This window comes from Schistocerca gregaria, chromosome 5, assembly GCF_023897955.1.
Source record: "Schistocerca gregaria isolate iqSchGreg1 chromosome 5, iqSchGreg1.2, whole genome shotgun sequence".
In the NCBI taxonomy this organism is placed as follows: domain Eukaryota; kingdom Metazoa; phylum Arthropoda; class Insecta; order Orthoptera; family Acrididae; genus Schistocerca; species Schistocerca gregaria.
Window position 1 is genome coordinate 390,291,260 of NC_064924.1, and position 26,342 is coordinate 390,317,601.

Here is a 26,342-nt window from a genome sequence, read left to right on the forward strand (position 1 = left end):
TAGCAGGCGGCCGCGGTGGTCTAGCGGTTCTAGGCGCTCAGTCAGGAACCGCGCGACTGCTGCAGTCGCAGGTTCGAATCCTGCCTCGGGCATGGATGTGTGAGATGTCCTTAGGTTAGTTAGGTTTAAGTAGTTCTAAGTTCCAGGGGCCTTATGACCACAGATGTTGAGTCCCATAGTGCTCAGAGCCATTTGAACCATACTTTTAGCATCAAACGCATTCCTACACCTTGTACAGACGTTCACTCTACATTTTAACGCGTTTTCTGAGAACTGTCTTTAGCAGCTAGCACGGCAGCCCGCATGCAATGGAAATACCTCAGACTTTGTACCTACATATAGGCAGGCCCTCTTCGACAATGTCAGCACAGGAACGGGTATTAATGGTCATGATGTCATTATAGCAACTTTAATTGCTTAAGTTAATACATCATGCCAGAAGGATAGGAGAGTGTTTCTCCTACATAGAGCAGATAAGCAGTTACTAGTATCCCACGTAGAAAGTAAATTGCAGTCGCTCAGTTCCCGTAACAAGGACGTGGAGGAATTGTGGACAAAGTTTAAGCAGACAGTAAATCATGGTCTGGAGAGGTATGCAACTAGGAAGTGGATAAAGGATGGAAAAGACTCATCATGGTTTAATAACGAAATTAGGAGGATGCTGATGAAGCAGAGGCTGTTGCATTTTTAGTTCAAAAGGGAACGTACAAATGACGACAAGCGAAGTTTAGTAGACAGTCGGGGTCTGTGAAAAGATCTGTGTGCGAATCGTACGACAACTGTCACCGTCACACCTTCGCAAAAGATCTGCGGAGAATCCCAGTAAATCCCGATCTTATTTAAAATCGCTGTGCGGGTCTAAAGTCTTCCATTCAGTCCCACGTTGAGCAGTCACATGTGGCAATTGAACATACCAAAACGTAAGCCAAAGTTTTACATTTCACGTTCAAGACGTTGAAGAAATATTTCACTCAAGAGACTGGTAGAAACGTATTGTCATTTGACCATCGGACAGACTCCCGTTTGGACGATATAGTAATAAGCAGCCCTCGTGCAGAGAAACAACTGGAAGATTTGAAAGTAAAGAAGTCACCAGCTTCAGATGGAAACCCAGTTCGATTTTATAAAGAGTACTTACGGCATTGACCCCTCACCTAGCTTGCATTTATCGTGAATCTCTCGCACAGCACAAAGTCCCAGGCGACAGAATAAAAGCGCAAGTGACTCCAGTATATAGGATGGGTAAGGAAACGGACACAAAAAATTACAGCCCAATACCCCTAACTTCAGTTTCTGCAGAATCCTTGAACGTATTCTCAGTTCGAGCATAATAAGTATTCTTGAGACTGAGTAGCTTATGTCCAAGAATGAACATGGTTTTAGACAGCATCGCTCACACGAAACTAAGGCTGCCATTTCCTCACATGATATACTGTGAACTATGGAAGAGGGCAACAGGCAGATTCCATATTTCTAAATTTCCGGAAAGCATTAGACACGGTACCCCATAAGCTCATAACGACGGTACGAGTATATGGAATAACTGCACAGATATGGGAGTGTCTCGAAGACTTCTTAAATAATAGAACCCAATATGTTTTTCTCGATGGCTAGTGTTCATCAGAGACAGTGGTACCTTCAGGAGTGCCCCAAGGAAGTGTGACAGAACCGCTGTAGTTCTCTACATACATAAATGATTTGGTGAGCTGGTTGGGCAGCAGTCTGTGATTGTTTGCTGATCATGCCGTGGTTTACTGTATGGTGTCGAAGTTGAGTGACTGTGGAATGATACAAGACGGCTTAGGAAAATGTAATTTAATGAGGTTGGGTAGGAAGTTCAAACCTGTGATGTTCGGATACAGTATTACTGATGCCCTGCTTTACACAGTCAAGTAGTTTAAATATCTGGACGTAACGTTGCAAAGTTATATAATGTGGGACGAGCATGTGAAAACTGTGGTAGGGAAGGCAAAAAGGCGACTTCGGTTTATTGGGAGAAATTTTAGGGAAGAATGGTTCATCTGTAAAGGAGACATCATATAGGACACCGGTGCAATTTATTCTTGCGTACTGCTCAAGTGGTCTGGATCCGTACCAGGTCTGGTTAAAAGAAGACATCGAAGCAGTTTGGAGGCGGGCTGATAGATTTCTCACTTGCAGATTCTAAAAACAAGTAAGTCTTACGGAGATGCTTCCTTGGAGGATAGGCGACGTTATTTTCGAGAAACTGTGTTGACAAAATTTAGGGAACCTTTAATCTTAAGCTGACTGCAGAACAATTCTACTGCGGCCAATGTACATTGCGCGTAAAAACCACGAATATAAGATTAGAGACATTAGGGCACATACGGAGTCATATTGACAGTTGTTCTTCTCTCGCTCTTTTTGAGAATTGAACAGGAAAGGAAATGATTAGTAGTGGTACAGGGAACCCTCCGCCACGTACCGTACGGTCGCTTACGGAGTAAGTCCGTGGCAGATGTTCAAATGTGTGTGGATTCCTAAGGGACCAAACTGCTTCTGGCAGAGAGTCGTAGCAGTGTTAAATGATGCAGCCGTGTCATCGGAGCTCAGTTGTGCTAGTTATCCAGCCTGACTAGAGCCGTTATTGAGCTAGAGAGTGAACGTCTGTGAACCAAATTTTGCAGGCAATGTGTCCCCAAATCACTGCACAGTCATGTCCCTGCTATGCTGTGTACATTCTGTATGCTAAATTTCTTTACTTTCCTATATATGCTGGTGTTGCAGTTTCCTTGGTCAGCTATGTAAAATAAAGATTTCAACTTCAGGAACACTTTAGGTCTACAAGATTACCAGCGACACCTACAACACGTCACTACAAGCAGTCCTTCTCTGCACTGAACTCTGTAGCTGTTCTTCCGGATGACATAAACCGGATCCAACAAAGTATTTACTGCGATCGAGTGAATGAGTGTATCGCAACAGGTACATCCGTCACACGCTGATACATCCATTGAGATACTGCTTGCAGACTTGAGAACTGTTTGGGATAATGAAACGTTTCCTTCCCTGTGTCTATTGTTACCTTTGAATGCACCACGAAAAGGGTGGCTGCAAGATCGTCCACCGTAGTGACTGCCATGATGGTCCAGAAGTGCTTTCAGTGTTGTGTAGCTAGAAGGAAAACAACTTCTTGGCTAAAGCTGTCCATACACGGGACAATATAGCCGACGTTTACGTGGAGTTGAGCAAGTTTTGTGACTTCACTTCTTCTCATTTTTCGTAGAGGAGGCACTGCTCTGTGTGCGTCACAATATAAGTTCTGTGATATTTCGACAAAGTTCTACTTCACGTTGAGCGAATAAGAGGCAAGACCACTCTTCAAGCTACATGCAGAAGTTTGAAGACGTCTTATTGGATTTCGTCATTTTCAGTCGAAGCCCGTGTGTGGTGGGTTTGTTCTTAAAACTCACGTGCTACGAATATATGCTGCTTTATAGTGCCAGCGCATTTACGATCTCTCGCACACGCGTCAATGTTGGCGATTCTTTGAAATTAGTTATTTTCGTGATATAAGTTGCGTATTTTGCAATACTACCGTTTTAAAACCATGGGACATTAAGATTCATCAAAAACGCGTTGTTCTATTTAGTATTTGTTACAATTAGCTCACTGATAACACAGTCGCGATTAAAGCCTTCAGGAGATCGCAATAAGAAACACAAAGTAATGTGATGGCTGGTTCAAATGGCTCTGAGCTCTATGGGACTTAACTGCTGTGGTCATCAGTCCCCTAGAACTTAGAACTACTTAAACCTAACTAGCCTAAGGACATCACACACATCCATGCCTGAGGCAGGATTCGAACCTGCGACCGAGTCATGTGATATACAAGATCAACGTAGCGTAGCGGATAGAATTGCCGAGCTACGAAATGATATGCAGCCGGTAGCAGTTTTGCCTCTTGTGCACAACAAAGACATAAAATGTAAACAAAGTTTTCAATCTCCATAAAAGGGGCATAACAACGATAATCTATAACAGTGGTTTAGATCATTGTAAGGATGTGTTCAAAACATATGTTTTTATCTTCAGTGTGTGAGTATATTTACCACTGAGTTGTATACATCAAATGTAACATTAGTAATTACTATACATGCAGCTCTGTGCAATAAGATGGAACGAGATCTAGACTAAACTTACATTTACTGAGAATAAATAAGCATAAAACTGAAAATAGTACTTCCTCCCAAGGAAAACAGCTGTATAATTACACTCCTGGAAATGGAAAAAAGAACACATTGACACCGGTGTGTCAGACCCACCATACTTGCTCCGGACACTGCGAGAGGGCTGTACAAGCAATGATCACACGCACGGCACAGCGGACACACCAGGAACAGCGGTGTTGGCCGTCGAATGGCGCTAGCTGCGCAGCATTTGTGCACCACCGCCGTCAGTGTCAGCCAGTTTGCCGTGGCATACGGAGCTCCATCGCAGTCTTTAACACTGGTAGCATGCCGCGACAGCGTGGACGTGAACCGTATGTGCAGTTGACGGACTTTGAGCGAGGGCGTATAGTGAGCATGCGGGAGGCCGGGTGGACGTACCGCTGAATTGCTCAACACGTGGGCCGTGAGGTCTCCACAGTACATCGATGTTGTCGCCAGTGGTCGGCGGAAGGTGCACGTGCCCGTCGACCTGGGACCGGACCGCAGCGACGCACGGATGCACGCCAAGACCGTAGGATCCTACGCAGTGCCGTAGGGGACCGCACCGCCACTTCCCAGCAAATTAGGGACACTGTTGCTCCTGGGGTCTCGGCGAGGACCATTCGCAACCGTCTGCATGAAGCTGGGCTACGGTCCCGCACACCGTTAAGCCATCTTCCGCTCACGCCCCAACATCGTGCAGCCCGCCTCCAGTGGTGTCGCGACAGGCGTGAATGGAGGGACGAATGGAGACGTGTCAGCGATGAGAGTCACTTCTGCCTTGGTGCCAATGATGGTCGTATGCGTGTTGGGCGCCGTGCAGGTGAGCGCCACAATCAGGACTGCATACGACCGAGGCACACAGGGCCAACACCCGGCATCATGGTGTGGGGAGCGATCTCCTACACTGGCCATACACCTCTGGTGATCGTCGAGGGGACACTGAATAGTGCACGGTACATCCAAACCGTGATCGGACCCAACGTTCTACCATTCCTCGACCGGCAAGGGAACTTGCTGTTCCAACAGGACAATGCACGTCCGCATGTATCCCGGGCCACCCAACGTGCTCTAGAAGGTGTAATCAACTACCCTGGCCAGCAAGATCTCCGGATCTGTCCCCCATTGAGCATGTTTGGGACTGGATGAAGCGTCGTCTCACGCGGTCTGCACGTTCAGCACGAACGCTGGTCCAACTGAGGCGCCAGGTGGAAATGGCACGGCAAGCCGTTCCACAGGACTACATCCAGCATCTCTACGATAGTCTCCATGGGAGAATAGAGCCTGCATTGCTGCGAAAGGTGGATATACACTGTACTAGTGCCGACATTGTGCATGCTCTGTTGCCTGTATCTATGTGCCTGTGGTTCTGTCAGTGTAATCATGTGATGTATCTGACCCCAGGAACGTGTCAATAAAGTTTCCCCTTCCTGGGAAAATGAATTCAAGGTGTTCTTATTTCAATTTCCAGGAGTGTACTTGAACCTAACTAACCTAAGGACATCACACACATCCATGCCCAAGGCAGGATTCGAACCTACGACCGTAGCAGTCAAGCGGTTCCGGACTGAAGCGCCTAGGACTACTCGGCGAGACAGCCGCTGCTTATGCACTGGATTTCTACGTTAGGGTACCTAGAGTGAGCTGTAGCGCTGAATTGCTCAGTATTTGCGTATCCTAGCATCCAGTACACTTCCTATTAATTTGATTTTTGTTGCAAGACCCCTCCAGGATATTGCAGTATTAATGGCCATTTGCCGAGACAAATTAGATAAATCGAGGAAAACATAAATCAGGATCGTCGGAAGCGGGTCTGCTCTGTCTGCCTCACTAATGTGAGTCCAGGGTGCTAACCATAGAGCCACTTCGATCGGTACGCTGTATTGGACAAATACGTTTTGCGTCTGTTTTGAAATTGAGATCCGACGCATTTTATTCTACATTTATTTTACGAACTAGTTGTAAATATTCGTGTTCTAACAGTTGATATTTATGTTCGAAATTTAGTTTAATATTTCCAGTTCGACTGTACAATCTCTGATTAGTAACTTCGTTTACCATGAGCCGGAAGCAACGACGTAGCTGTAATAGTCTCCAGTTACCATCGGCGAGCTTGATGTAGGTCAGTCCTCTTGTCCTCACCATTTGGGTGCTTGATTTCGTTGAGTCTCCATGTCTCTCAATATTTCGGTGCTTGATTTCAGTAAGTATACATGGAAGTCAGCCTGTCACTATCATTTCATGGACAATTTACCTTGTCAAAATTCTCGTGGTGTGTATTCCTCCAACCTATCCGCGTAACCGCCAGCGGTGGAATTATTGTGGTTGGATGCAAACACACACCTGAACCAATCACCCTTGTGGCGGAATTTGAGAGCGGCAACCGAAATCAAGCAGTCCGATCAACCAATCACGTAGTGAACAAAAAACGTCGATGCCTCGCAAGTACCTCGTTTTCCAGAAGTGTCGAAGTCTATCCATATTATTTTCACTGTACAATTGCATTTGTGACGCTAAAGTGAAATGTTTGATCATCAACATCAACCGTTAGAACAAAAAGGTTTTACATTTACATCATAAATTAAATGTAGAATGAAATGCGTTGGATCTTAATAGGTAAAACAGGTACACTTGCTGTTTGTTGCTTTCAGCGCCAACTACCCAGATTGGGAAACAATGGTTTAAGTGAACAGTATGTATTTTTTCGCATAGAATCCGAATATGCAATAAAAATGAGGGATTTCCATTTGAAAATACAATGATGAGACCGCCCACGCAGGAGAGGTGGTTGAGAGGTGGCCTTTGGTAGCACAGACAGATGTTGCCTTCTCTCGTATTAAGTTTTCACTTAAAACGTTTTCTCCTTACGATACGTCGTTTTTCGAGGTATTTAGTTGTCTAAAGGTAAGACAAACACCCTGTTTATATTGTAAGACTTATGACTAAAAAAAATTTAAAAAAATTCTGTCAAGGCACTACAAAGCAGTGCACAGGTCTTAAAGTAGTAAACCATCCAATTATATCAAAACCTTAGATATCGAAATTCTGCATTCACTACAAAAGTTTTCCTCTTAGCCTTGGCTTACACTTAATGAAAACATTGGCAGAAACACTGACGTGTCATGGCCAAGACCAAGGAAAGATTTTTAAAACAAATTACTCCCAAACTTAACTACAAACTAACAACTTTATTATGGTTTTCGGCCGGATATATTGCAATTGTGGTTAGTCTGCCACTAAAAAACCCTTTTAGTCGCGCTCCGTAGTCAACACCCAGCTATTGAAGAAGCAATATGCTTAGTCGCTTCTGCTGAACTCAATTACAACTCTCCTGGATCTTAATCTTAGTTTCAATTCCTTAGCTCATTTGCTAAATAACTGTTTCTACCCGTGTTTTCACTCACAATTACAAAGTTCCCCCTGTTACCGTTCTACAGTTTATACCACGAGAAACTGTTACCGTCAAGAATTCGCTGCGGTCTGTGTTCGCAATTTGCATGTTTCCACTAGTTCGCTTGGCGAGAGTTCCTAGTTCCGAAGTGGGTCAAGCAAATTGGTCTCATCAACGGAGCTGATGTATACCACCCTGATGTAAATCCTGTTACTGGTAGTTTCCTGACATTCCAGGATAGCACACAATCTTACATCGCTATGCTCGGTACTGTTTTGAGAAAATCGAAATGTAATGGAAGAATATAAAATGGGAATACGTTTTGCCTGAACCAAGTAGATACTAACCTTATACTTCTATCTTATGTAGCTCCGTCGTCCTGATTAAGTGCCTATTGGTGGTGGTAAACCATTAGATTACTGCGCGTCTCTTCAGTTATAAGGGGTAAGATGTAGTGGACCGGAAATATATTGCATATTAGTAGTTTTCACCTACACGGTGCTGAAGAAAAATGTGAGACGCTGAAAGAAAAAGTTACCTTATTGACAAGTGAGGCACAGGTAGTTCGTCATCGTAACACGAAATCAGATCAAATCAAGCACACCTATTAGAGTAAACAGTGCGCCAACAGTCACATCAGTACGCAGTGGCAAAGGCAACCGTATACTCTCGCTTCCAAACGATCATAAAGGTACCAAATGAAATCCAGTGACAGGCTGTCACAAGCATATTGCGCCTTTTGTTGCAACTCGGTAATGGCTCTTGCAGGCCCTGGAGAACGAGCAAGTTCCGCTTCAAATGTTGAGAGATCTGTTGATCTTGCTCACCAGGGTAGTTGTTGAACACCAAGAAGAGCGCTTTGCCTTGCAGCAGTCGTATGTGTACGAGTATTGTCTGCTGAAAACCTCATAGCCTCCGTGTAGAACATATGACATTACAGCTCTGATAACAGCCTGTCTATTGTAGCACTCTCTGGTTAAATTATCATGTGAACATACTAACTGACTGTGAGTTCTAACTGGTGGCTTCTGCCGGCCGATTAGGCCGAGCGGTTCTAGGCGCTTCAGTCTGGAACCGCGCGACCGCTAAGGCCGAAGTTTCGAATCCTGCCTCAGGCATGGATGTGTGTGCTGTCCTTAGGTTAGTTGGGTTTAAGTAGCTCTAGGGGACTGATGACCTCAGATGTTAAGTCTCATAGTGCTCAGAGCAATTTGAACCATTTTTTTGGCCTCTGCCATCGTGAGGTGTAGAATGGGATCTGCGAGTCGTGGGACCATGTACTCTGGAATAGATAGCTTACCAAGTCAACGCTATACGCTTGTGCGACCATCTCACTCACACTGAAGACGACAGAGCGCCATTCTACACTCCAGTCAAGTTTTTCACGACACCAGAATAGAAGTGATTGGCGTTGTGGTTGCATTGATAACCTGGCCAGTGGCACATGTGTTGTTAGCCCTGCTGCAATGGTCCCTAACGACACAAGAGGGACAAAATTTCCTAGAACTTAGGCCTGATTGACATTCTATCCTCAGCCGCTGGTTACACCTTTCGTCTGTACTACTAGGTCATCCCAAACGTGGTCTACAGGTGTGGACCAATGTTTAAGGCAGCGACACACCACCGGTATGTTGCGTTCAGCGTGTGCAACAATCTGTGGATACGTCCGTCCAACTTCCCGCGGACTAACAATGCGAGCCGCCTTCAAGTGACTGAAGCTGTTGGACATGAGTATATGCTCGTCGTTGGGCATGGTTGTACTCTAGAACAATCGTTCGACTCTAAACTCGAACCGAACCAGATGCCACAGTGGTAAGCACATTAACTCGCATTCGGTAGGACGACGGTTCAAACCTACTTCCACCCATCCTGATTAAGGTTTTCCGTGGTTTCCCAATCTAATCTCCGGGTAGTTGCAACCGTCAGAGAGTCGCAACAGAGGAAACGAAGATCGATGTCCTGCGTGCCACCAGGTCGCCGATGACCGTCACAAATGACTCCCTAACACTATAATCCCTCGATACGCATCTATACACTTGTGCCACCGAACGCAGTCCTGAAGGTTATTGCATTCTTTTAGGCGCTGTAGAAACTGTTGCTAGGAGCAATGCAATCAAAGTCTGTCAGAAAAAGGTTTCTGGACGACTGTAAAATGGGTTTCTAATCTTTTCGTTCGTTCCCACGTTCAATCGCTAGGTACCCCAACCGTAAACTTCCACATTAAAAAAATCAAATTAGACGTCATTGTCAGGGGATAGTATCTCAGCCAAAGTATCTGCAAACGTGTAATGTAATCACGTGCTTTGACCCCTTTTCCAAGAATAGTCACAAAGTTTGAAACATCACCACGAAAGGACTGTGTGCGGCAGTGGTACATGATGATAATCCTTTTCTATAAATTCAGTCTTTGACGTCACAAGCTTTTCCCAAAAACAGATGACTAGGTAAAGGCATAAGTTGTAGAAAGCATTTTAGAATCCGTTCCACTACGAAAATCACTTCGTCATCTTATAAAAGTGCCATACACACTATGGTTTCTTTATCTAAGGAAATAGGGCGAAGTCGTCCGGGTGCCACGATGAGTGAATACGTAGTGACAAAAATTTCATGGCCCAAAGTAGTAGCACGTCTGACTTCGCCCGAGTGCAGCGTGACCTGGAGTGTTAGCGTGGAAGAAAAACGTTCGCTGGGCCAGTTTCTCGCTGCAGACTCGCGTAACCTAGTGAACAAATTTCGATAGTATGCTCCTGTAACGATTTACAACTTTACAACCTTAACCTGTCTGCACCACAAGATTTCAGTCCCGAAATACAGCAATATCACACAAGGTTTGTCTTCTCCATTTTCAGAAGTGGTGAAGCCACTGCTTGCTCTGCTCGTACGTCTGGGGTTTATAGTGACAAACGCATCTTTCCTTGGGGGTAACTGAAACGGACATAGAGCAAGATGTTTTGGGAGTGGTAGGGTCAGACATTTAAATATACATCTCTGGCACCATCAAAACAATTTGTACGATAATGATCGAAGAATAAAAGATAATAAAAAGAGAATTAAATGTCTCAGGGAAACATTTAAAAAATGGTATTTTTGTAAACCTGCACTGCGAAAAATAACAACTAACAATACCATTACACGCCACCATATCAACAGTTAACTGGCCTTTAAAGTTATACGAACGTGGGCCGGACTCAAACCTGGAAGTAGCTCACAGTAATCAATGCACCATTCTACAGCATCTGGCCAAGTAGCGCAGTGACTGGTACTTCTAAAACACAGAATTAAAATAGATATGGCAAACACATAGTAACCAGAATAAAATCCTCTCGGTTTTCAAGCGGCGTCATTAAATTTACTTCCGAGACTGAGATGGAAGGCGAGTTAGGGTCCTTCGAAGTTTTAGTTGAGATGATGGCAAGAGGCTTGGTCATTCGCTGTACAAGAAGCCAACGCATACTGATCGATACTTAAACGCCGATACTATTAATAAACATACATAGAAGAATGCGGTACTGAACACGTCAGCATACAAAGCAAATATTATTTGTGAAAACGACCTCCTACAGTCTGGAATGCAGGATTTGAGACACACATTCAGAGAGAATGTTTAGAGCAAGAGAGACACTGTAAATGCTTTCAGGTGCCATCGAAGAAGGACGCGTCGTGAATCGACAGAAGAGGATAAGCCAGCTATTTTAATGGCATAATGTGAGGCAACGAGCAGCAATTTAGGACATGTTCTGCAGAGATAGGGACTGAGATTTGTGTTCCAACTCACCCCAAAGATATGAAATGTGCTGCACCCTGCTAAAGACGGCATAGCTTGCCGTGTCCCTTTATGAATGTGGCAGCCTGTACAGGTCAAACAGTTCGCACATTTCCGGAGCGTTAGTGCCATGTTAAACAAATGGAACTTCACTAGTCTGCCAAACTTCAGAGTTGCCTGGAAAACAGATATGAAGTACTGTTGATAAGACAATGCATCAGCATATCGGGATTCCGCTATAAAGTAGGCGGCTGAGTTTAGATTAAACAGCGACAATTTTAACAGAGATCAGGGATACACACTTAGTGCGGGCTTTGGATGTCGGAAGGAAGCAAAGGCGGCTGCCTGGCGTTTGTAGGGAAGCGGGTGCAGCAGCTTCCGACATAGCGACGGCCCGCTCGCGCCATCTGACGTCGTTCGGTGCCAGGGCGAGGCCGTGGGTCGTACGTCAGAACACGTGACAAAGCAGGTCTTCCGAGTGCCAGCAGCCGTCTCCCGCGGGGAGCGAGTAACTATTTCAGGCGAGTTTAATAATTCTTGACTCCGTGTTTAAATGCATCCAAGTTCTCGGTAGCGCACGAAAAAATAAGGGCCTTTACTGGGCACTTTTTTAATTAAATATGGATTTCCCATAGGAACTGAGCGCAGCCGAGTTTCCGCTAAGCGTGGCAGACAAGCTCACTAATGTGACGTCACAAGTTCGTTGCAGGTCCCGTACAGCTCGTTGGCCCCGATTCCACGGTGGGACGGAACTGCTATGAGCTGTACGACTCACCTTCCGCGCACACATCGTTTCGGCCCTCCCTGATTGGGGCTAGAGCCAGCAATTGTGTCAATATACGCGGAAAACTGACACACCCACTTCCTCATGACAATTTTTTCACCTATTATCTAACATAATCACGCCACCATTGATATTTATCATTGACCACATTAACACAAATTATAATATACTATAATATACACACTTACACAAAGTATAATATAAACGAGTTTTAGAAACTGTTAGTGCTTTTCCATTTATGAGTATTTCACAAAAGAATCGTTTGTTGTCACTTGTTTTTATGAAAAGATTGTAAATATCGTCCAACAAATTTTCTTACAAAATCATCTCTTATAGTTATCTTTTACACATTTTAAACTTTTCTCAGTAAATTTTATATAACCTTAGGCTGAAGAGCTCTTTTTATTCGCTGCCAGCGCGTCCGCTTTGTGAGGAATTGAAATAACAATAAAGAAAACTACATCCGGCAGACACTGGCTTTAATTCCTGACATCAGTAACGGAGATAGTCATTCAAATATCGAAAATTTTATTGTAATGTACTCAGTTTGAAAACCATGAAGATCTTATTCAGACATGCCGCCTCGAAAGACTCTGATAACTCACTGTAACAGGTACACAAGGCGGATGCCTCTTTCAGGTTCCCCAGAACTACACGTTACATTGCCTGCAGTCCGTCCCCGGTAGCTGAGGGGTCAGCGTGACAGAATGTCAGTCCTAAGGGCCCGGGTCGGAAATCTTCTCCGCTCAGGGACTGGATGTTGTGTTCTAATCACCATAATTTCCTCCCCATCGACGCGCAAGTCACCGACGTGGTGTCAGATCGAAAGACTTGCATCCAGCGAATGGTCTACATTACAGGAGGTGCTAGTCAAACGACATTTACATTGCATGGGAACATAAATATTTTACAATGACCTTTTAAATAATAAAAAATTTAGAATAATTTATACCGCACTAATAAAAACAGGACCAAACTGAAGCAACAAGTGGTCTTGACTAGTTCAGCAGGAAATCGTGGTGAAACTGGCACCAGCTTAATACAGCTAGCTGAAAACCTGCAAGGGCAGTGCTAATAGTGCAGTCCTGTCACATAAAATTCAGTACAGACAGAGCGTCAAGTTATTGTAGGCTGCTACAATAATTTAAGACCAAACGCACTCAGATGTACCACTGAACATTATTCTCCAAATCTACAAAGGGACACAAGCCGATAAATAAACAACAAAAACCGTAATAAAAATAATTTAATTCTATTCTGCGAACCTAAGAACAAATTAACTGGGAAAAAACATTGAACATGAAATTAGAAATAATGAAGTTCTTGGTAGTCTGTCGTCACTAGGAACAACAAGAAAGTACGAGTAGAGGGGGACTGCAACTGAATAGAAAAACGGTCCGGAAAATAGTACTGAACATACTGTAAATAAAATTCTCTGGCTTTGTGACCGCATTGTCAGTATGTAAACAACCGATGTTTTGGTCACTTTTGCAGGTGACCGACTTCAGGTTGTTTTTGTTTACACAACAAAATTACCCTGAAGACTGTCATCTGCAACAGTGACCGAAACGTGGGTAGTTTTACATGTTGACAATGAGGTCACAAAGCCAGAAAAATTTTGTTGACTGTGACAATGGCTGCGGAAGCCTACGATCACATTGTACTGTATTTCAAAGTCAGCTTCGCAGCACAAGCTGACCACTACAGACAAAATTCTGCAATGTGCTCAGCAAGTGTAGTTCTTTCGGTTGGATAGGGGCTGTCCCAGGTGACTACTTGCACACCAGTCTTCGTACGGCTGCAGCCCGCGACCCAGCGAGTTTTTCGTCCGCTGTATAGCTGCCCACCCCGCCTCCAGCACGCACGGTCTCACAGCTGCCGGCGCCGACGTCGTGCACTCAGCCACGTCCTTCTCTGACGGCTGCTCTGCTCGGAATGAAGACGGCGCTGCCGTTGCCAGCAGGAACCTCGCTCCTTGACCGCCATACCGACACTCCAGCTTTCGAGCCCTGTACGTCTGTAAAAGGCCTGTAACTCAACGTGCGCGCACTCTGTGGTTTCACGTGCGAGGCCGTTGCTTCGTAACAGTCAAAGAGACTACCCACACACCTTATCAGTAGGAGCCGACACGGGCAAGTTATTAGATGGGCATAGAAGTCATCTGGTTTTTGCCTAGCACAGCTGCAACATTTACCCTTTTGCCACTGTTTAACAGGCCTCTGGATTGCATATGAGAGCTCAAGGGAGTAAGTGGGCTGAGCTATCGTGCAATATATTTCCAAACGATCGGCGACTGATATCCAGCACTTATACTATCACCTAGAGCACAAAGGAATTTATGTGTCTTGTGAATCCTGGTTTTTCACACAGACATGGTCTGCCATTTCCTTCTCCGTCATTCAGACTTGTAGGACCACAATGGAGGCCTCCTGCGCCACCTAATTGTGTCACATGAACGTGCATTGTTGTCATACTCTTTCCCAACCTGCATGAGTTTTTGTACTGTTTGTACTGTTATCCGACAGATGGAAAAAATGGTGCATAATGCTCCACCTGATGTGATGCGCGATTATATCTTATCTCCTCGAAAGGCATCGGGGCTATGATTTTTACTGGCGTTTACCTGCAAACAATAAAAGTAATAAATTATGTAACTTAACTTATAAACGCATCAACAGAGACATAGACTAAAAGAAAATACTAGCGCAAAACCCAAATGTGAGCAAAACATAGGAGATTATAACATGATGGGCTCAGCCTAAGGAAACCGTAAACAAGACACGATCTGAAATTCAAAGTAAACGGCGAGGTCCAATCTAGTATGCCAGCAAAATGTTGAAGAGAACACATTAGCTAGGAAGAGGTAGTTAGGAAATAAAGCATTAGTATTTAAAAGAAAGGAATATCAGAATAAGGAAGGAAATGCCAACTATACTGATCAGGAGAAACGGAAATATTGCAAAGAACTAATAGAAGAAGCCGAAGAGGACTGCATGCATCACAGGACGAGACAAATGTACCAAAAAGTAAAAAAAAGTTATACAAAAATATAAGATATAAGAAGCATTCATTAACGATAAACAGCGGAAGACCCTCACGAAAGACACTTATGTAGAATGGCAATAGGCAAGATACTTAGCAGAAATACGAAATTGTGATGACCCGATTGAATCTCTTCCATGTCAGGCGCCAGACACTGCAGGTAGGAAAGTAGAAACGCTCCCCACCAATGAAGGAATACGACAAACTATCAAAAACTTAAGAAAAAAACAATAAATCGTTCGCGAAAGTCAAATTACAGGAAAGCTAATAAAGAATGGAGGACCTGTACTGGTTAAAAATAATTACAAAAGTGCTAAAGAATGTCTGCGAGTAAGAGAGATAGCCTTAAGACTGAAAAATATCCCTAATATTCCATATACCAGAAAAGAACGATCCCCCTTATGTGGTAATTATAGAGGGATTGCACTTCTTAATGTAACCAAAATTTTATTTCATTGTCTACTGGAGAGAATTATCCCAGTTGTGGAAGGAATTATAGATGACAACCAATGTGGTTCAGAAGGAACAGATCAATCATAGGTGATAACCAATGTGATTCAGAAGGAAAAGTTCAACTATAGACCAACTTTTTACGCTCAGAGAAGTAACCAAGAAATACTGGGAACATAGCGTTGACAATCGTATTGTTTTTGTTGACTTAAAACAACTTCCTGTCAGCCCACATAGGGGCGCAATCACCATTGTTTTATAGCAGTTTCAGTTTCCCTATAAGTTAATATGTCTGGTATACATTTGTTTAGAGGAAAGATATTGTAGAGTAAAGACCACTGCATGATTTTCAGTACATTTTGGAGTCAGCACTGGTCTTACAGGACGAGAAGCATTATCTCCAGTACGTTTCAATTCTGTTTTAGAATAAATGCTCAGATAACACCAAATATTAAACCTACCAAAGTGGGTTTACGAATTAATAAGGAGAAAGCTTGGTAACTGGTCATGAGCAAGGCATCCAACGATAGTACCACACTGACAGTTGATGAAGTAACTTTTAAAAGAATGGATATTTTTAAATATTTCGGAAGGATTTTTAGTCACCAGAATAGAATGGAAATAGAGATACTCTCTATATTGCAGCGGCAAGTAGAGCACAGTTTGGATTAAGAGAAGTGCTGTATAGTTGAGCAGTTTTGAGAAGTTTTAAAATAAGGCTGTGTAATTCCTCCAGTAGCTCAGTATGGGTCTGAGAAAGTTCCATTAAGGAAAACAGGTGAACAAACACGGCTAGTCTTCGGGAAAACAATATCAAGGAAAATATTTGGTGGCTAGAGAGGCAATCCTGTCACAGGAATGGAGGGTATTAAAAAACCAAGAAGTGGCATACCAATATCCAAGAGCTAATATTGTCGTAAGGAAGAATAAAAGAAGATCGATACAAGCAGTGCTAATATGGAAGAGGAAAGGCTATCGCGAGTAGCATTCTCAGGGTCCGTGGAGGGCAGAAGGGGCCGAGGAGGGCGTGGACAAGATAAGAGGATGATATCAACAGGGATGTGGATGCGATAGTCCTGAGAAAGGGAGCATGGACTTTGAAAGCCAGGAACAGAAATAACTGGCGGAGGAATCAAGAGAACGTACGTGGTCTCCAAGGCTAAAGTGACAATTAAGAAGAAAATTTTTTCAAAGCGATTATTAAAAATTTGGACTATCCATCCTAGGCTCTAGTCTCATAGGCCAGCAGACGAAGATAATATCTTTATATGTAATGTTACTTTTGTGTGGTTCATGATGAAGGTAACGTAAGTGGTGGGGAGGGGGGGGGGGGCGCAGAGTTACGGTGTAAAAACATTGTGTACTCATCTGGCGGAAAAACAATGCGTACAATATCATGTAAACCACAACCGTACAAAATTCTCAAAGGGTTGATTTCTTTCATAGGTGGAAACAGACGGGCTGCATATGGGTAGAAAAATCAATTGAATTCGATCTACGAGATCACTGGAAATTACACCGACAGAGCCATGAAATGATTATCATGTAAGCGTTTGTCCCCGTTATTGTTTCGTGTAAAAGATACACGTTTCTTAAGAAGCATAATGCTAACTGACTCGGTCTTTGCTTGTTTCTCTCTGCCCCATATTAAGAATATTAAGCAAGGCGACTTTCTCCTGCCAAATATACCCGTGTGTTTGTACCTGGTATGTCATTGTCACAACAATAATTTTCCAACCTTCTACTTTGATGGGCGTCACCAGCGATCGCTGTGTTTGCTTATAAATACTGCTGCATTCAGCAAAGGGAACAGTATTTGTACAAGTATACACTCTTGATGTGAAACCGGTGTTAAATCTTGAAAGGCAAGCTATGTAGAAAATACTGTCTGATGCTTTTCTAGTAACTTGTTAAGTTTTCAAAAGGAGTAGCGCACTTCTAAAGAAATATTCATTCATTAAATAACATGTCCGCAAAACGATATTACTGTCGAAGCAAAATACTTTGTATAGAATCTGTTTCATTTTGTAGTGCAGCTGGTGAAATAAGTAAGATTTATTACAATTTTAATTCTTCATATCAATCCAACAGTAATTAAATGAAGTACGATTTAAGACTATAAACACTGCTAGGTTTGAATATTCTGCGGTCAACCACCACATATCTTTTCTAATATGACTACAGCTGACAGAATTTGAGTGAGATATGTATGTACAAATTTACGTCAGTTGATTGCATTAAATATTGATACAGGCAGTAGAAAGTTATAACAATCAAGAAAATGCCTTTAGTTCTCTGCACAATAACGTTAATCACTATCTGATAACAGAAAAAATATATAAAGGAGATAAGAGTCTGATGTGTTGGACACATTGTAGTGGGACAGTATTTTTTGTTTTGGGAGTATGACCATAACCGATAGTAGCATAACTCGGGTAACAGGCAATCTCGACAATCTACCTCACTGCTCGCCACCCCCCTACCCCCATCCTTCATCCCCTCTGCCCACACTGTTTCATTCTTTTAAATTCCAATGGTGCTTTGACTGCTTATTGTGTATTGATATCAATGAGACTTTTCAATGAAGTAATTTCAATTATCACTTCCCACAACACAAATGAAAACCTTGAGCAAACCATTGTCCAGAATCACATTGCTTGCAGCGATAACAAGACAAAAAAGTGAACCTAAACTATGCGAAAAGGTTGGGATCTCCGTTCCTGGAAGCCAACGCTTATCTTTTTAATCGATTATTACTTGTCGTCATAGGGCAGATTCGACTGCCTTCCAGTTCTTACAAAAATAAAAAATTGCTGGTGGTACCTAGAAATGGACCCGGGTCCTATGCATTGCAGCTGAACTCCCTCGTCAGTTCTTTTGTATTATCAGCCTGACATGGTACTTTCATGAACATTCAGATGACCATAGCAAAAACCGTGATGTAATATGATTTGAAAATTGAGAAACCAACTAATAGTTAGTAGCAAAAGAAGAGAATACGTTCTCAGTAACCGGGAAACTAATTCACGACCTATTGTCTTTTCTTATTCTGATTAATTTTTTTAATTTTAAATTTGTAATTTTTATTTTTCATGTTATAGGGAAGAAATGTTAACAAAACAAGGCTTCTCATGACTGTGCACGGAAACAGGTGAATCAGAGACAACACAGAAACTTAACAAGCACCGTGCCGATTAAAAACAAGTAAATGAATATTTGCAAAAACTGCTCGATTACGTGTGAACCGCAGCCACTTCCAATGCGCATTATCCAGTTACTGTTGAAAGTCACGGGGTGAGCGTGGGGACCCAGGAGCCAGACGATCGTGTTCGTTTTCATCTCAAGAAGAAAAAGATACTTCCGAAAGAAGAATATATTCGGCTGAAAAAGCTGTCTCAGGGCCTCGGGAAAGAAAAACCAACTGTCGACGAATCCAAAGCAAGAGATCCACTCACTAAGAGATCAGCCTGTGAAGTATCAGAAGATGCCATTCGTCACATTGATCAGTCGGGCCAAGGCCTATGCGAAACAGACGGTCGCCAGTTGGTATAAAACGATGACTGACCCTATACCACGACGAAGCAGTCTCCATTGCTAATATATAAGAACTAAGATGAGAGTAAACAGTGTCGTTGGATGTTGATGGGGAAGCTATTTCAGCACGGGAGAGGCAAGATGGTTTACTCCAATGGGACTATTAGTCTCCGGTAGTGAGGCGCGTCTTTCAGATGATATCAGCACGTAATAAACTGACAATTACATAATGTTCGCAGATACGTCGGAATTTAGTATTAATCCGTCCGACGTCAATGGGTGAAATTAGACCTACCAGCTGGAGACAGAAAAATCAAACGAAATGAAATGGAATTTCAGCTCCTGTATGGCTGTTAAGACACTGCGTCATACCAACAAGCTGCACGCCTTCACTTCAATATTGGGAGGACCTAACCGTTCGAGCTTGAAGGGGCCTCCATGCTGAAGTTGAAAGACGGGTAGTCGTCAGAAGAATCGACTGCATAGTCGTTTGAGTTTGCGCGCCATCGTCAAAGGAAGCGTGACTATTTGTGCAATGTAATGCACTTTACTGGAAATGTAGGTGTCCGACCGCCTGCGACTCGTGAAAAAAACTGACTCGGTCAAATTCCTTGCGGAAGTCGAGAAAAAGCAATGCTCCCGACATATTGGTAGCTGCAGCCACCGAAACGGTACCTCGACATTCTATAACAGAAGTTAGTATTCTGCGCCCAGGCACACAACTTTAACGAACGGCAATAATTCTCTGCAGCATCTGGTGCTTATAGGTCGAGCGATAATTTTGTAGTCGCAGTTTAGGAGAGCCATCGGACGAGCTGAATAAAGGTCAGCTGACCCTGTTCTCGGGATGAGGATCATGTTGACGATGAGTCCCATACTCCTTTACAGGGCGTAGGGGAGTGACGCGGGAGACCCGCGCCGCCTTACTAGGCAACGTCCTAATGGAGGGGTTTGCCATTGCCTTCCTCCGACCGTAAAGGGGAAGAATGATGATGATGACACAACAACACCAGTCATCTCGAGGCAGGAAAAATCCCTGAACCCGCCGGGAATCGAACCCGGGACCCCGTGCTCGGGAACGGAGAACGCTACCGCGAGACCACGAGCTGCTGACAGTATCACGTTACCTAGGTTGAAAGGAGCAGGAAGCCAGACACCCGCATCACTTTATTGACCACAGACAAATTTGTGTCCCCTACGACAGGCCAAATATGAACATAAAAGTCTTCAGGAATATCATCTAATTCAGATGACCAGCATGATTGAGACCCAGTAACCACATTATATTTGTATCGTCCTTGTGGTAATCGCTCAAAAAGAGTCATACAGTTTGGGGGTAACGGCGCAATCTGGTAAATGGAAGAAGTGTTCAGGAATATTGTCAGCCAGGACATGGGCATCATACAGTTCAGTAAAGTAATCAAAATTATATTGAAAATGTCAGGGCACGGGATCCAATGGAAACGCGTTTCCTGAGCGCCCGCACACGAATAACATGATATAGTGAAGTCAGTTCATCTCGTAAAACGGAACGTGGTTGAGGTTTTATGCGGAGCCTTTCTATCTAAAATTGTTTTACTGATACAATTTGGCGTCAACTCGTTGTACATCTCTAATCCGTAGAGGAGATGGTCTAGCATTTACCGTAAAGTTGACGTCATATAGAGCAATAAAATTTTTGGGCCTGCTGGCCGTTTACTGCCCTTGCGGGTCCCCTCTGCTCATTCTCCTTCTATCCGCCTCTCACAGAAGCGTGTCCCCACGGAACGAGCGACCAGGGCACGCGCCGTAACAGCCTCTGGCCGCCAGGAGTCACCTCTCCGCACGCACTACTCGATATGTTACCGGCGCGTGCGGTCCGCACTCGTCAAGGTGCCCGCCTGTACAGCTCAGTTATAGCAGCGGTAACCCCGTTCTCGCTCCACAGCTTGTCGGGCGCGTTTATCAGATTTACGGCCGCGACATGCACTGGGACGCCGCACAGCTGCAGCCCCCTGGCCCGGCCCTTATCTCACTTAGCTCCTGCTGCCCATAAACGACTCTCACTTGTTCTCGCCTGTACCACACGCAGCGCTCCTACAGAGGCCCATTGTTTCCACTGTCAACAGCGGCCGTTCAGAGGCTGTGGGAGCCACCGCGTACTTACGAATCCTGCAGTTGGGAGCAGGTCCGTACCGAAGCTAAACTGCGCCCTCTTACCCCCCACCCCCCACCCCCCCACCCTTCGGACCACCACCTACAAACCCCCTTAATCTGTAAAACTAACTTTCTTCTTCACAAATTTATCAGATTTTGTAGTATATGAATAAGTTTAATCAAAATAAAGCAATACTGAAAAATGTTGCTTAACTGAACTACGAGGGCTGATCAACAAAGACAGGCACTAACCTTTTCTTTTCACAGATATTTATTACTTCATTTCATTGTCTACATAATCTTTTTCAAAGTACTCCCCTCCTCTATGACTGCACTTTTTATAGCAGCTCTGCCAGTCCTGGAACAAATAGGGCAGGTGATTCATTGTCAGGTCCCGAAGAATCACCTCACTTTTCTTGAGCACTGCCTCAGAATTCTCAAATCGAATGCCTCAAAGATTTTGCCCCTAGTGATGAGAATCAATCAAAGAATTCACAGGACGCAAGAGCGGGGCTATATGTTGGATGCAATACACAGGTAACGTTGAACTGAGCCAGAAAGTACATGACTCGCGCTGAGACGTGAGGTAGCGCTCTGTCATGATGAAGTGGTCGACCTGTCAGAGAAAAGTGCTTCCTCACTTCAGATAATACTGACGTGTATGCTGCTGTAACAGTAATGTGAGGGGGAACTACATGCTGGTAAACCATTTCATGACAGTCATCACTTTCCTTAGGGTGGAACAACTTCCATCTTTTGTGGTGTTGCAGAACCTGGCGATTTTCGCAATGTTTTGGATAGTTTTACTTCGGGGTCATAATGATTCAGTCATGAATCATCATCGATAATACTAGATTCCAGAAACGCATCGCCTTCATCATCAAAGAGTCGCAGCACAAGACGAGTTTTCTCCATTCACACATCCTTTTGTTTGGGAGTCAACATACGTGGCCCCAGCGGGCATAAATACAGGTCATATGGAGACCATCATGCGTGATGATGGAGACACTATCATCTGAAATTGTCCATAATTCACTGAGGTTACGTAATGCTATCCGCCGATTTTCACGGACAGTCACAGCAATTGTATTGATGCTGATTTTAGTCACAGCAGAAGCCGGAACGCAAGACTCACCTTGAGGACCCTGAACCACTTAAACACGGTTTGCAAGAGATATTGCATTTTCACCACAAGTTTGTTGTAGATTTTCGTAAGTTTCAGTGAGTGTATGGTTCAAACGAATACAGAATTTTATTGCGCCGCACTGCTCTACTTGCGTTACCTCCATTGTTTGGTTTGCGAAATGCAAAGAACGTCTACAAAATGAAGTGTTATTACTCATCTGCCAATACAAAGTACTGCTGCCTATGGACATTATACGTAAAAGCCCTCTATTCTCAAGTATACGTGGTGCAGATAGGAAACTATCACAGAAGCTACAGGAAACAATCAGCCTCAGTCGTTGTTGATCAGCGGTCGTATATTTCACACTACAAGTTACATGTATAATGAACCAGCGAAGATCGTAATTGGGGTATGATGCCTGTTCGCTCGTGTTACTTCGCTGCGTGAAGAGAGCGCAGCACCGAGCGGTCTACTGCTTCCTTGAGTCCAAGTTTCGAGAGGCAAACGGTAGGTTCAGTTGTAAAGCATATTTTACGTCTTTTACAATCAAAACTGATATGTATTAAAATTACGCTCTCAAACAACAGCAGATATGTTTGAAATCGATAATAGTGACTTCTACACATTTTTATCAATTGTAACTGTTTGTTTATCATGTACTATATATCTTTAATTATCTGTGCGTCCAGTTACTTTCTGTCTGATCCCATACTGAAACGCATGCTTCAGCTTGCATCTCACTCCAATACCTGAGAAAGACATCATATTTTCTTTGGGGTAGGGCGCACGCTCGTAATACCTTCATTATACACTTATTTATTTTCAGATAATGCCTAGAAATTACGGATAAGCATCCAAATGGAACCAACGTTCTTGGTAGATTTGATAACTCCGAACCTAATACTCATAGCGAATGTTTAAGCACCGATATTTTATCTACCGTAGGAATCTCTAACTCTGTTGAAATGATTGCATTAAAACAATTTTGGAAACGCCTGAGAAAAGGAGGAAGAAAATTGAATCACTTTTGACAGACGTGGAAATTCTGCTAAGTTTGAAAACAGCGCAACAGGAAGGGTTGACACAGAAAGAGTCCTCCAACCACAGATCGAGCAAGAAAACTGAAATCGACTGCTGAAGACAGTGACTGTGTTGTGTGTAACAGAAAAAACTAAAAAAAAAACTCACTGGGTTTGGCGGATTAACTGTAAGAAATGTTTTCATAAAACATGCACACATGAGGTAGATATATGTAACAAGTGTGCAACAATAAATATTGACCGGAAAAGAGCTGGTAATTAGAATATAAACTTTAATTTTTGATGGTTGATGCTTAATTTCATTGTATCATTGATGATGATGGTACATAATGGTGTGTACAGAGCAGAGTCATCAAAGTGGCATAGCAACGAGACAATTTATAGGATGAGGTGGTATTCTCGACAAACTTTCATCCGAGCTACGCATTTCAGAATTTAACTACTGCGAAGCTGGTACAAAGCTACAAATACGTTTGGCTTGGGTGTGAATTTCTAGCATGATATTAACGACTCACATTGTGGCTCGAGGAGGAAGACAATAATAAAGAAGAAGGAGCTAGACAGGGTTGTTCCAAAAACAGTATCATGACAGCAATGTATGCAGATAAAAGCGCCCTCAAGCATCCCGAGTCCTGTCGATACCCAATACACCAGGCGGAATTATCCGCTCTGTAATTCCTACTCTTCAGGTCTCTCAGTGACTGGTTCACTGGCTTGTGGTGTTGCGGCTATTGGCAGAACAGTCAACAGTGCATAAAACTCTCAGGAGCAGGTAGAGAAGGGAAGAAGACATATCCATATGATAGAAGCAGTGGCCGTGGGAAAGGACTATACCTGAAGCCATACAAGAAAAGACTAGTCTGAACATAAATAAATAAACCTCGTTACCTATCTTACTGGACAGATTACTTACATATACAAATCTGCTCAAGTTTGCTAGGAAAAAATTCAGCATTCCAAGAACCTTTTGTGTGGTTATGCGGTATACAGTACAGAAGACTATGTGGAAATGCAGAGATTGTGGAATTCTGCATTTAGATGTTACTGGGGGAACAGGAACCCACTGGGTTGGCTATGAAAACAAAAATACGAATATTTTACTGTTTCGACTCATTTGGAGACCTACAGCCACCAGAAGAGCTACAGCAAATACTTCACCGCCAGAGATGAGTGTTTCATAACTTTCATCGCTAAGAAGGCTTTAATACTTTCTTGCGTTGGCATCGTGCACCATGTTCGTCCTAAGGTTTACTAATAAACATATATAAGGAGGTGCCTTAAGCATCAAGTCATCAATTGAGGTCCACATGCAATGTCGTATACTCTGACAATAAAAGAATGAGTTGTGCTGAACATTAATACACTTCAAGCTGAAATAATGAAGCTGAATGCAGCGACTGACTTTAATCAGAAATATTCATTATGATGGCTACTGAGTTTCACAAAAGGACAAGTTTTTAAGGAGGATCCTACTAAATCTTACAGATCTGACCAGTCTGTAGATATGCGTACTGTGAGTGCAATGCACGTCACATGTGATATTAAAACAGACTCTAACCCCAACCACAGATATATTCATACAATTTACGGATTCTTCCCATCAGTTGGAAGAGAGTGTAAGGTCATTGAGACCTCTACCAACACTATTTACCTTCCAGTAGCCGTTTGAACGTTAGATTATACGAAGATGCATATTGTGGGTCGGAATAACCAACTAATCGACTTTCATGGCGATAAAATCATTGTACAGCTACATGTAACATGGCACCTTTAGTGTCCTCAAATGCGCAATGGTCCCGAAGTGGCAGAAGCCTTCAATGGGTCAGGACCTGCAGTGGACCCCTCCCCCCCTCCCCGGCCCCAAATGCCAAGCCGAAAAAGAAGACCCAACCTTGCTGGGAGACCGGAAGCGGTGGCGGCGACTACAACCAGCCCGGATTCACAGCAGCTTCCCGGTGTCCTCGTAGTGTCAACAAAGACAGAACTGGCGAAAGATATAATACGAACATGCACAATGTATACAGCAGCACTTCACAATGGAACAGCAAGATGATAACATGTGCGAACTATGAGTTTCCTAAATCAGCAGGTCTCAAACCCGACAATGACGTCATTTGTTATAAGTAGCCCAGTAAGGTATCACGAACATATTATATGGGGAGAAAACTTCTCCCATAAGCATTAGGCAACAACCACATATAACAAGAACGGTATTAGAATTGTCATCCAAAATCCCGATGCTTTAACCCTCCCATGCAAGAGTTTCAAATATGTTGATGGAACATTTACGGGAAGGGATGGTAATGCTACAGTGACTTTGAACCTTGCACGTAATGTTTGCGTATTTCTGTTTTCATGACATATAAACTTAAAGGGATCGAGACTGATTATACACACAGTGTAGTCATAGCGTCAGCTCTAAAAATGTACTTCTCCCCTTATCCCTTGGGTTTTAACAAATTAGAAAATACTGGATGCTTTTAGACGAGCCAGTGGCTTGGACATTGGAAGAGTACAAGAGATATACTGTACGTAAACTTCCAAAACACCCCATGGGATACTTTCAAGAAATGTGGTAAATAGTTATGAATGCTAAACAGCAACTTACTTTCGTACGGAGTGCAACGAATAACAACTGATACATTCAAGGAACTCAAGAGTAGACCAGTATCACCATCAGCAAAAGTAATATGGAGAATATTAGCACTATTTTAATAGATGCTTTCAAAAACTGTGAATACTGGTGTATTTCTACTGTTATCATTCCATTGATGGGAGGTTTTCGAGTAACCAGTACTAACGACTGCAAGCAGACAAATGTGGGCCAATAAAACCTCTGATAAACTGGAAATGCTGTTTCATCATATTTGTATTTCAAAACAACAGAAGAGGGAATATAGCAAA

General features: G+C 43.3%; 2 protein-coding genes across 2 annotated transcripts in view; both read left to right on the plus strand.

Moving 5' to 3' along the window:
* The window catches only part of LOC126273356 (testis-specific gene A8 protein-like), a 125,532-nt gene extending 104,361 nt beyond the window's left edge, over positions 1–21,171 (plus strand). Inside the window, exon 3 of the mRNA XM_049976905.1 lies at positions 21,064–21,171. Coding sequence (XP_049832862.1) covers positions 21,064–21,171 — 108 coding nt within the window. The remainder of the gene's footprint in view (positions 1–21,063) is intronic.
* LOC126272493 (sex peptide receptor) overlaps positions 1–26,342 on the plus strand; it is a 3,488,090-nt gene that overhangs the window by 1,267,017 nt on the left and 2,194,731 nt on the right. The gene's annotated exons all lie outside the window — the stretch shown is intronic.